This window comes from Pelecanus crispus, chromosome 1 (genome assembly GCF_030463565.1).
Source record: "Pelecanus crispus isolate bPelCri1 chromosome 1, bPelCri1.pri, whole genome shotgun sequence".
In the NCBI taxonomy this organism is placed as follows: Eukaryota; Metazoa; Chordata; class Aves; order Pelecaniformes; family Pelecanidae; genus Pelecanus; species Pelecanus crispus.
The window spans coordinates 86,534,505-86,547,210 of record NC_134643.1 but is presented as its reverse complement, the minus strand read 5'-3'; the positions used below and the strand labels follow the sequence as shown (position 1 = coordinate 86,547,210).

Sequence of the window (12,706 nt, the reverse complement as noted above, 5' to 3'; positions counted from 1 at the left end):
ATCTTTGATGAGGGCAGACACCGCCTAGGGGCGCTGGGAGCCGCCAGGCGGGAAGCAAAGCTACGTTGAAGGCGTGGAGGAAGGCATCTTGGATCCTGGCAGCGAAGCGCGGGGGCGGGGAAGCGGCCGTCTTGGAGCCGCTTGTGACACGGCAGCGGGAGCCGGCGCCATCTTGAACCCTGGCAGTTCCCCCACGGCGGGGGGAAGCACCTGGCGCGGCCATGTTTGGTTCGGGCTGATGAAGCGGTGCCGGGCGCCATCCTGGACCCGGGCGCAGCCGTGCCGGGAGCGGGCTGAGCAGGGCGGGCCAAGGTGGCGCTGGGGAGGCCGAGTCCCCGATCTGGGTGCTGGGGAGGCCCTGAGCTGCCGGTCTGCCTCCAGCCCGGGCTCCAGACCGCGGTGGCAACCGAGCAAAAGGCGCCGGTGTCACGCCGAGAGCTGGGAAGCCAGGGCTGGGCTGTGCCAAAACGTGGGGCTGGGTTTTATGCCGCCACACGAAAATATCGGGGTGGGCTGGGGTGGATCCCTTCGTGCCCTCGCCAGCGGACAGGGGCGCTTGGCTTCTTACCTGCGTGTTTTTCTTTCCTGCAGCCTTGGGTCAAAGCTTGGGTTTTAAGCGAAAATGGATTTTCGTTGTGGCTTGTGGTGCTGGGATCTGGACGCCTTTGGTAAAACAGCAAACCAAAGAGAAAACACGGCACAAACCATTTCAAGTTTTGCAGCTGGAAGTGGTGAAAATAGGCGCCTGCTACGTAAAGGTTGATTTCAGGAGTGCGACTTCCCAGAAATGTGGCCAAAATAAGTGTATGGATACTAGTTTATCAAATATGACAAAAGACTAGTAGCATTTAAACTGCTGGTTTTTTAATAGTCAGTGACTTCCCAGTGAAGACTGGTGTTGAAGTGTACTGCTATGCAGTAGCCTGTGCCTGAGTCTCTAAAAGTACTAAATGTTTATAGTCTGAAAACTGGAAGAAAAGGCATAAGAAAAGTTGCAAAGTTATACATCCACAGATCCAGGGGTGGGCGTAGCATGAGCAAATTGTGCTAGGAAGTAATTTAAGCTATCTGTGGAAGACAGAGTGAGCACAGTTTATTGCTGAGGGTAAAGCAAAAAGTGAGTGTAAGTTTGAGGAATTATTATTTTTCTGGTATGGAATAGTGTTAGTTAATGCAGTGAGGGATGAAATGGTTTCTAGAGATTTGTTTCTTGCTGTTTCCAGAAATACGTGGAACAGGATGGTAATGAACCTCAATCATAGCAGTCAAACAAGCTGGCCTTCTGTCAGGTCAAACGTCCAACTAGCCCAGCATTGTATCTCTGTGTTGTGGTTTAGCCCCAGCCAGCAACTAAGCACCACGCAGCCGCTCGCTCGCTCACTCCCCCTACCCCGATGGGATGGGGAGAGAATCGGAGGAGTAAGAGTGAGAAACACTCCTGGGTTGAGATAAGAACAGTTTAATAATTGAAATAAAGTAAAATAGTAATGCTAATAGTAACAGTATAATAATTATAATAATGATACGCGAAGCAAGTGATGCACAATGCAATTGCTCACCACGCGCCGACTGATACCCAGACAGTTCCCGAGCAGCGATCCCTGCTCCCTGGCCACCCCACCCCCCCCCCCCAGTTTATATACTGAGCATGACGTCATATGGTATGGAATAGCCCTTTGGTCAGTTTGGATCAACTATTCTGACTGTGCCCCCTCCCAGTTTCTTGTGCGCCTGGCAGAGCATGGGAAGCTGAAAAAGTCCTTGACTAGCATAAGCAGTACTCAGCAACAACTAAAAACATCAGCATGTTATCAACATTCTTCTCCTACTAAATCCAAAACACAGCACTATGCCTGCTGCTAGGAAGAAAATTAACTCTATCCCAGCCGAAACCAGGACAGTATCCACCCCTTATTCTATACCATCTATGTCATGCACAGGCCCTCCCCTTTCCAATGTGTTCCAATTAATCACCACCGCTTTCCCTATCTTGATATACACACAGATATCATTCCCTTCGTCTATGGCCCATCCCTCTAAAATGTCCATTGAGTTCATTTAGCTAGGAAGAAAATTAACTCTATCCCAGCCGAAACCAGGACACTCTGACAGTGCCCAGTGCAGAAAAACTTTGAAACAAAGAAAGGGGGTATGTGCTGCTGATTGCATAGATCTGGTAAGTAAAGCTATTTTGAAGCCAAGGACAGGAATAGTCCTGGGTTAAGAAGACTAACAAAGTAGGATACTTGTAATTTAACTAGCATATCTAAATGTTACTGGCCTAGTTTTCCCCAGAAATGATGTTGACAGCTGTATGAGTAGATACACAGGAAAGATGCATGACCTGTGCGAGCTAAGTACCTGAACAGATATGGAATGACACAAATGTGCAGGTTCCGTTTTCCCTTCCCCTCTGCCACCTTGCCTCAGCCTCCCTGCAGCAGGAGGGGCTGACATGCTCTGCTTGGTGGCAGGTCTTGATGCCCCAGGGAGCAGAGGCCCATGCTCTGCGGTGTGGGTGCCCTGCCAGGCTGCACACTGGAGTGGGCAGATACCTGCCCGGGAAGAGAGATTTGAACACTTTCATGCAGCCTGCGCAAGAAGGAGTCGGAATACACAGCGCCAATATTTAATGCAGATACGTGCCACAGTGTAAAAGATGGCTCTGCCTTCTGGCTTGCAGAACGTCAGTGTTACATTGCTGGCCAGACTGCCAGAGTTAAGGCAAAGAGGTTAACGAGAGGCAAACCTTGGAGAATAACAGAGCTGCTTAAAGAAAATCTATAGAACAGTACAGAATTACACTTTTCCTAGTATACTAGCCTAGCAGTCTCTAGTGTAAGGGCTTTGTGGGCCAGGGGTTTGGTGTGCATTTGTTAGCAATATTTTATCGATTTTCCTTCTATGGATTCATCTAATTGCTTTTTTTTAATCTTATTTATACTTTTGGTTACCCATATCATCCCTGAAGCCACAAATCTAATTGTGCAATATGGAAGAGTGTAATTTTTTGTTTTCAAACTTCTACGCGATCATTTCATTTCATACCTCCTAGTTCTTGTGCTATAAGAATTCATGTGTCACCTTCTCCATGTGTCTCTCATACTGCCACTTAGATGTCTCTTTCCCAAAGTGAAGCATTCTCATCTGTTTAGCTTGTCCACCAAAACAAGCCATTCTGAGCCATGGCTGTCTAGTCATCACTTTCTGTATCATTTCTGGTTCTATAATTGTTTTTAAGATCAAGGACCACCACAGCATTCAGTATTCAAGAAGCAACTGAATACTTCCCGTTATATTTACCTTTTGAATAGCATTACGTGTTGACATGATTTTTCATAGAACTTCCTGCGCTGACTGCTTTTTCTTTGAATGGTAATAACTTATCTAGAGTACATCACTGTGTGTGTATAGTTATGGTTTCTTTTCCAAATTCAATAGCTCACAACTAGCAATATTAAATTTCACCTGCCTCTTTATTGTGCTGTCATTCAGTGTGCCACAATCCTCCTACAATTCTTCTAAACGGAGAGCATCTATGATGAGAGAGTGGCAAACGGCCAACTTTTATAAGGTATGTGAGGAAAGATGCACAAGCAGCACCAGGACATCAGGAATACATTGCCCATTCAATTCCATTGAGACTTAAACAGCAGAGAACATAACATTCTTCTGTCTCTTTCAAATGAGTGTCTCTGGATGAAGAAAATACAAAGCATTGCCAATAATAGCTAACTTTTTTTTTTTTTTTTTTTTTTTTTTTTTTTTTTTTAGGGATTAAGCAGTGAGGTTGAAATATGAAGGAGGATGTATTTAAAATCGGACTATGAAAGCAATGGAGAATCCATATTCTTCCCACACAGAAATCTTCAATGAATGAAAACCGAGGAATAGCAGAAATCTTGGGTGGAACACCACAATGTTCAATCATATGAGGTGTACAAATAAAAAGGCCTATACAAGTAGGGTAAAATGCACAGTTCATGCCAATTCATAGGTAGCCTGATAATAAACCATGCAGAAGAATCATTTGGGCTTTTGCTTTGCTTTTTGCTTTGCTTTTTTAAGAAAAAAATAGGGCATTGTTCAGGAATGTACTTAATGGATGGACCCAACATTTGGAATTTCCCTTCTTTGTGCAGAAGGTACAGGGGAAACCAGTCTCACAAAACGACTCATTAGATAACTTAAAGGTTAATCCCAAGATAAGCATTTTTACAAAATAGTCCGAATACTACTCAAATGGTGCTTCCTTCACTGAAAATGCCCTGGCAAAACATCCGACCTGAACACTCACCCAGTACTGAGAACCTGTTAGTGTGAAGAGCTACTTTTTAATTATGCATGATCTATGCATGTAGCAGTTTTGCCAAGCTTTGTTCCCTGCTTGGTGTCCAAAGCTAGTGCTTACCTGAGCTTACTCAGCAATGTAGAAAAATGCCTTGGGGGTCATTCAGTGGATTTTCTGAAGAGGAGAGTCTGAGGAATACTGCTGCAGGGCAACCCTGCAGATACATAATGTCATTGGCGAGTCCCTATAAAACTAAGTGCACAGTTGTGACAATGAAAACAAGTGCATAGCAAAGACTGGCCACCAGACCACTGCTGTATGCTTTCTAGACAAACAGTTGTGCTAGTTATGGCTCAGCTTTATAGGGAGAGTTTTGGACAGGTTTTTTAGGAAGATGGGTTTGCCATATACACAAGAAACATTCAGGGTCTGTGAAAGATCATAGCTTTCTAGTCACTGCACCTACAGAGAAAGGAATGGGAGATCTGAGAGGAGCTGCAAAGCTTTGTAGAACTGCAGAAGAAGTAGGAGAAATATGAAATACAAGTGGAATTCTCAGTTCTTGCCGAAGTGTTTTGGAGACAACCTGCACAATTCTTGCAGGAGGGAGGCTTTTGTAAATACGCTGATCTCATTTTTAGAATTATATATGTGTGTAACTATTTAGTAACTGATAGACTGGTGCAGTTTTGTAATAACAAACCTGAAACAGCAATATAAATGGTAACTTGCATTCAGGTTTCAGCCAACTTCTTATTGTGGCCAGTTGAGTCTATACATCAAGATAAACTTCAATATGAACATCCTCATAGACAAGGTGATGGAGTATGGGCTAGATAAGTGGACAGTGAGGTGGATTGAATAGTGGCTGAACTGCTGGGCCCAGAGGGTGGTGATCAGAAGAACTAAGTCCAGCTGGAGACCAGTCACTAGTGGTGCCCGGCTGCGGTTGACATGGGTTCCAGTACTGTTTAACTCTTCATCAGTGACCTGGATGATGAAGCAACATGCACCCTCAACAAGTTTGCAGATGATACAAAACTGGTAGGAGTGGCTGATGCACCACGTGTCTGCGCTACCATTCAGGGGAATCTGGACATGCTGGGGAATTTGGCAGACTGGAACCTCATGAAGGTCAGCAAGAAGTGCAAAGTCCTGCACCTGGGGAGGAACAACCCTGTGCACTAATGCATGCTGGGGGCTGATCACCTGGGAAGCAGCTTTGCAGAGAATGATGATGTTGTGGTCCTGGTAGAGAAAAAGCTGAACATAAGCCAGCAATGTGCCCTTGCAGCAATGAATGCCAACAGCTGCTAGGGCTAGATTAGGAGGAGTGTTGGCAGCAGGTCAAGGGAGGGGATCTTTCCCCTCTACTCAGCACTGGTGAGGCCACATCTAGAGTGCTCGGTCCAGCTCTGGGCTCTCCAGTACTAGAGAGACATGGACATAGTGGAGTGAAACTTGTGGAGGAGCCACTAAGGTAATTAAGGGACTGGTACACCTGTCATGCAAGGATAGGCTGAGAGAGCTGGGACTGTTCAGCATGGAGAAGAGAAGGCTCAGGGGGATCTTATCATCTGTCTGACGGGAGGGTTTAATGGCAATGGAGCCAGACTTTTCTCAGTGGTGCCTGGTGACAGGACCAGAGGCAATGGGCACACACTGAAACACAGGAAGTTCCATCTGAACACAATAAAACAGTTTTTTACTGCAGGGGTGACTGAGCACAGGAACAGGTTGCCCAGAGAGTTTGTGGAGTCTCTTTCTGTGGAGATACTCAAACCCAACTGGACACAGTCCTGGGCAATCTTCTCTAGCTAACCCTGCTTTGAGCAGTGGTGTTGGGCTAGACAGTCTCCAGACAGTCTTCCAACTTCAACTATTCAGTCATTCTGTGACTGATATAATGTGATTTTATAATTCAGTTATTCTATTCAGTCATTCTGTGAATTACAACTTTTCTAAGCTAACTCAGTCTGTTTATCATGAAGGGAAGGGATAGATCCAGAAGAGAAGAAAAAAATGCAGTGTGGTGATTTGGGATTACCATCCAAGCTGCAAGTTAAAGGTCTGGTCTGATCTAAGCAACCGTTTTATGAAAGTAACAAAATGTCTTTTTTCCTCCTTGTGCCATCTCCTTGAGTGTCTGTATCATTAGGCCCTTTATGCTGAGGTGCAAAATGCTTCACTAGTCAAACTGCTTAAAAGGTTCATTGATCTGGAAGCCTGTACAGAGAAGTACCACATCATCTCATCACTGTCCAGGGTGAGCTGGCTGGACTAAAGACTACAGTGCTTGCTGTGTCAAGGTTGGCTGCAGGGGAGAGGTTTTAACTGGCAGGATTAGAGCTGGTGAAGAGGGACCTTCTTGCAAAGGAGAGTTTGACTAGAGCTAGTGAGTCATATGGTGGTGAAAAGGCTGCATGTCCCTTGGCCAAGAGGAGCCAATAGGAATACCCTCCTATCAACACTTTCTCTCTGGGTCTGAGGAGTCCCCCAGGAAAGATGGCAGCTGAGAATAAGATGCAGCTACAGGAATTTTCCTGGCAGGCTGCTGACAGTCCGTCCATCTTTGGGGGTGCAGCCCAGCCCTTCCTGTTCCTGGTTTCGTGGTTTTTTTTGTGTTGGAGGCAGCATTCGTGTGTTTCACGGAGACATGCTTAGGAGCAGAACTCTGCCCCATCCTGGTTCATTTTCCAGACCAAAAGCAAAATACCGAGGCTGATTCTTGTATGTCTGGGCTTTGTCATTTCTGCTAGCAGTCTTCATTTCCCAAATTGGGAGGGGTGAGTGGGCACCCTATTGTTGCACATTTTAAATGCCTTGCCCTAGATGTCTTGTCTTTTTGTAGTCTTGCCACATTTTGTGCTATCAGCATTTCAGTTAACCACTTCTAACTTTTCACCAAGTTCCTTCTTTTAAGAAAAAAAAAACAACAACATGACTTCGAATACCCTGAAAGGTCAAAAATCAGATTAAAATCTCTTTGACATGACCAATTATGGTTTGCTGAGTATAATGTTCCATATTTGGTGAACTAAGCTCTCTCAAGCTGGGATAGAAGCTGATCTGGATTGATAAGAGTCCCAGAAATGGGATTAGCTAGGTGAATGTGCTGTTCTGATAAACTGTGGAAGTGGCTACAAGATAACAGATCAGACACCTGATGGTGACATGGCATGGTTTGGAATTCTGAATTACATCAAGCAAAGCTCAGTGTTATGTCAACAGGCAAGACATCTGATTCAGTTGTCTTACAGAAGCTACAGTAAAGTATATGTCTGTGCCTATCATTCCCTTACTTTCTATTATTCTTTGACTCAGGGCACTATTTTTTTTTTTTATTTATTTGGTGTTGATACAGCTTCTTTTGGTTTGAATGTTTGTTTATTTTATTAGCAGATCATATATAAGATTTCAAATATGACTCATTCTAAGCCTTTCCATCAGGGTGAAAGAATACACTTAGCACACCCATGCACATACAGGAAAAAAGTAGTTCCTAAAATGTCATGTGAGTTTTCTTTTTTCAGTCACTCCAGAGACAGGGCTGATGGTACATGCTCCCTGACACACCAAAACATCTGCTTCACTCAGGTAGGTATAATAAGCTGCAGAATTCTGCTTTCCTCTTCAACTTGCAATTTCTTATTCTTCACTCCTGAAAACGTCTCTCTCCCCTCCAGTTCCGCCTTCCATCTTCATAACCACATGGCAGCCCTTAAAGCACTCTTGAAAACAATAGTGTGGGCAGTATCTTCTTATTAATTCTTCCCTCAGTTTGCTTTGGAGTAGGATTTGTATTACTGTCTTTACAGCATTCCTTGATTCTCTGTCCTCTTCATACCATCTTCTGTAGCTATATGGGGAGGCAGCAAGATTCAGCTCTTGCAGCCCTGTTCTCTAGTTGTCCCTGAAAAAGTTGTGTCTGCATATATCAGCAAGACCACAAGAAATGAAACAAACGTGTTAGAATTTTAAGTCCCCAGCTGCCTTCCAGTGACTTCTTTCCTAGCTTTCCTTGCAGATCATCCTCACCTAAAAGCCTCTTAGTAATTGTTACCAAAAAGTGGTGAAAAACAATGTTTCTTACAACTGTTTATCTCAGTTTCTTTGTGGTGAAGCGTTTCTAACACGCATTGCTCCACGTTTAGACTATATGTTATGCAAGAAAGAGATTGATGGTTTGGAATTTTTTTTTTAATAATATTGGTATTTAGTCATGCACACAACAGTCCCCAACTGGCATTTAAGTACTGGCATAATAGAGGCTAAAATAGAACCAGGCTGGGTTGTCTTATTCACGTCTCCCCAGTTGCTTCTGCAGGCTGTATTCATCTCTTATCTATGCACTTTCCTTGTGTGCTGGTAATGCTTTTAGGGACCTTTCAGCAACACAACTGTCTTCATTGATTCAACAAGGGTTTAGTTAACAATGATTTTATAAACAATTCTATTAATGCCTAGAGGATGAAGATCAGGCTCTTTTTCTGAGTTCTATCTTGACTTTGCTAGATTTCCTTTCCTTTCCTCTCTTTTCTGAATTTACTAATATCTAAGTCCAAGAATAATTGAGCAATTAAAGTTTTTCCACTCCTATTCTCATAGTTTTAAAACATCACTTAAGTATTCTGTAGCTCAGCTTCATTGTCTTGTGATAAGACAGCTTTTCTAGTATCTAAAACGGCTCAAGGACATTACTGCTGTTACTCTGTATTTTAATTTTTCTTTCTACAACTAAACCTCTGTCTGTTCTTCTTAAACCATTCATTTCTTGCCTTTCTCCTCCTCAAGACTAGCTTTCTAAGGAACCAGCAGAGAGCTTAGAGCAAAAGCAGGGGAAAGGAAGTCCTTACTGAGACTTCCCTAAAAATATGCCTTAGCAAAGAGTTGCTGTCCTGTCCTATTTATAATGTCCAGAAAGTGGAGTGGGGCTATTTCATTAAGACAAGCATTGCTTTCTCAACCTAAACCTATTGCACAGGTTATGCCAGAAGTCACTCGTTTTAAAGGAAAAAGTAAGTAAAATGCTGACTTACCTTTCTGAAGAAAAGTGTGTACAAAGCTGGAAGTCGATCAGGAAAGACACCTGGTGATAGTGTGGGCATGTGAATAGAGAGATCCACTTTAGTGTGGAGACTAAAAAGAACCAGACTGAAATCGAAGGGCATGACAGATAGGAGAACTTAAGTATATGCAACCCCCCTGTTTGAATAGTGTGGCTTCTTTAGCTTAGCCACCATGAGAATGAAAAAGGTGTATAATGGTCAGATTAGTAAGCCTTTAGCACAAACTTGTATAGACTGATGCCTTTGCACCCCAACAGCTCTGTATTTTCACCTGACTCAAAGGTGCTTCAGTACAGGTAAAGAGAAGAATTTGGGGAGGAGGGTGTGCATTGCCTACTAATTTGCTTTCTGTTTTATAGCTACAGAATGTCTCGACTCCTGGGTAACAGCAGTTCACATGAACAGGCTGGTGTATATTACACATCAGAATCCATTGTCTCCATTGCTATCTTCGCCATCGTTTTCATCATAGGTATCCCAGGCAATGGATTGGTGATCTGGGTAGCTGGTCTGAAAATGAAAAGGTCTGTGAACATTGTCTGGTTCCTAAACCTTGCTGTGGCTGATTTGATGTGCTGCTTGTCCTTGCCGTTTTCCATTGTTCACCTGGCCCTCCATGAACACTGGCCGTATGGTTGGTTCCTCTGCAAAGTAATTCCATCAGTCATAATCTTCACCATGTTTGCTAGCGTCTTCCTACTCGTGGCCATCAGCATTGACCGGTGTCTCCTTGTGATGAAACCTGTCTGGTGTCAAAATCATCGAACAGTGAAATTTGTATCATTAATATGCAGTGGCATTTGGATCCTGGCCTTCATTTTCTCTTGTCCTGTCTTTCACTACCGTGAGACTAGCATTCACGATGGCAAAACTGAGTGTGGGTACAATTTTGGAGATGACGAAGTTCCAGATTATAGGTACAATTCTGTAAACGAGCTCTTGGAAATGTACTCACCTTTAGCCTACAGTGGTAATGACTCATGGGAAAATTTCTATGAAACTGATTATTCTATATCCCTTGCCTTAGTGGTAATAAACGTCACTAGGGCTGTCTTTGGCTTTGTACTCCCCTTTGGTATAATGGCAGTTTGCTATGCCTGTATTGCTTTCAGAATGCATGCAAATCAGTTTCACAAGCCACGCAACAGGATGCTGCGAACAATTGTGCTCGTGGTAGCTGCATTCTTCATCTGCTGGTCTCCATACCACACAGTTGGGATTCTGTGCCTTGTACCTACTCTTGGAACAGGACTGAGGGAGTCATTGATCCTCTGGGATCACCTCTCTATAGCACTTGCATATGCCAACAGCTGCATCAACCCCCTGGTCTATGTTTTCGTGGGACGCGACTTCAGGGCAAAGGCACGGCAATCAGTGCAAGGAATCTTGGAGGGTGCCTTTACTGAGGAACCAACACGGTCGATCCCTTACTCCCTTGACAGAAGCAAGACTTCAACAGAGAAGGACATTAGCAGCACAGTGTGATGCAGGACTTCCACCACCACTGTAGAAAGAGTGAGCTATGGCCCTGCACATCACTCACTCTCCACTCAACAGCTTTTCTTGCTCCAACACATTTGACTAATCTGCAGATCCAGACACAGGGCACTGAGGTGATTCAGATCAGAACAACTAACCTCCTTTATATCCTACTCTAGAGAGATGGGAGGTTGGAAGTACCAAGAGTAATAATCTGAGGGAAGACTGGTGAAGCAGGAGACAGAGTACTTTAACCTTTAAAGAAGAAAGCAGGCTTGCAGAATGATTTGTTGTGAGATCATGTAGTCCAACCTCTGAAGTGCTAGATGAGAATGTCATTAGAGTTATTTGCATATGTCTTACGTTCTACATCTCCTGTCTCTGATAAACTGCAGATGAAAATAATTTTGATGTCTCTCCTTGGCATCTGCCACCCCATCTTTCCTCTCCTTTGACTATACTTGGGGTCTGAGGAGGGGGGCAGTTCTGAAGATTTCCGTAGAGGGTAGTGCTATATTTTCTTACAGCAGTACATTAGAACAGCACTTGCCCCAGTCAGCTGCACTGAACTGACTTTCATGCCCTCATAGATATTTCTTTGTCCCAGCAAATACATCACTGTGCAGTATTAACTGGTCTAATGCATGTGCTGTAGCTATGTTCATTAGCATGCACTCACTCACTGTCTCCCCAACACTCCCTCCACCACCAGAGTCCCCAATCTTCCTTTTAGGAAGTAGTCCAAGATTATCCAAATGTACCTACTGCATTTTAAGATGGCCCACAAGCAGAATTGGAACAACTGCAGTCATTGATGAACCAATTAGATGGCTGCTGGACTGCCAGCCATTTGGTAAAACCTTGGAACTGAGAAGTGATAACCTCTAGTCTGACCCCAAGAAAGCGGGGAATGAGCCTATTACAGCACAGTGATGTCCTGCTCTCTACAAGACAGATGTGCTTCTCATGTCTTTCCGGTGGAGAAAGATAAAAATTTCACCCAGTCAGGCTATTTGGGGGTGTTTCCCAAGCTTGAATGTTCCCTGTTCCTGAAAAGCTGGAGTAAGTTTACTAGGTACTCTAAGGAAGTGGTTTGAAATCTGCTTTTTGTGTTAGTCCTTCCATAAAGGAGTAAGGTCAACAAGTGGTATGACAGTCATTAACAATACATTTTCCTGTATGTCATGATAATTCACATCAATATTAATCATATTCTATAAAGCACCATTTATATTTTCCATGCCATATGTTATATTTAGGGCCTCTTGACTGCATCTGACATTTTTCATTACTTGCAGACTTTTCACAGGTGTGAAAGTCTAATCCTTATTAGAAACAGAGGCCACTGGGGGTCAAAGTTTCTCTTAAAAGCCACTACCACTTACAGCTCCACTAAGGGGATTGTGAGTTACAAGTGTATAAGAAGAGTAAAATAACAGAGAATATTTTTTTGCCAGAAAAAGGAAATATGGTATGTGATTCCTGTTTCTACCCATTTCCTTGTTTGGTCACCTCAAATCATGAGGAAAAATAAAACCAGAAAATAGCTCAAACACTGATTTCACATCCAAATAAATTTGAATAAGCAAATCAAGAGTGGAGAAATGGGCTGACAGGAACCTCATGAAGTTCAACAAGGGTAAGCACAAAGTCCTGCACCTGGGGAACAACAACCCCATGCACCAATATATGCTGGGGGCCACCCAGCTGGAAAGCACTTTGGCAGAAAACGACCTGTGAATCCTGGCAGACACCAGGTTGAACAGGACTCAGCAATGTGCCCTTGCTGCAAAGAAGGCTAATGGTATCCTCGGCTGCATTAGACAGAGTATTGCCAGCAGGTTGAGGAAAGTCATCCTTCCCCTTC

The 12,706-nt window shown here is 43.8% G+C and overlaps 1 protein-coding gene and 1 long non-coding RNA gene across 2 annotated transcripts; both read left to right on the top strand.

Annotated features, from left to right (window-relative positions):
• The first annotated feature begins 547 nt into the window (after positions 1 to 547).
• LOC142597171 (uncharacterized) lies at positions 548 to 2,271 on the top strand. The gene is made up of 3 exons (XR_012831993.1): positions 548 to 804; positions 1,224 to 1,315; positions 2,100 to 2,271. It is a non-coding gene; the product is annotated as an uncharacterized LOC142597171 (long non-coding RNA).
• A 5,594-nt stretch (positions 2,272 to 7,865) lies between these two features.
• Positions 7,866 to 11,174, top strand: C3AR1 (complement C3a receptor 1). The gene is made up of 2 exons (XM_009490104.2): positions 7,866 to 7,888; positions 9,720 to 11,174. Exon 2 carries the CDS (start codon positions 9,727 to 9,729, stop codon positions 10,843 to 10,845), a length of 1,119 nt encoding a protein of 372 aa, XP_009488379.1. The 5' UTR covers positions 7,866 to 7,888; positions 9,720 to 9,726; the 3' UTR covers positions 10,846 to 11,174.
• Positions 11,175 to 12,706: the final 1,532 nt, after the last annotated feature.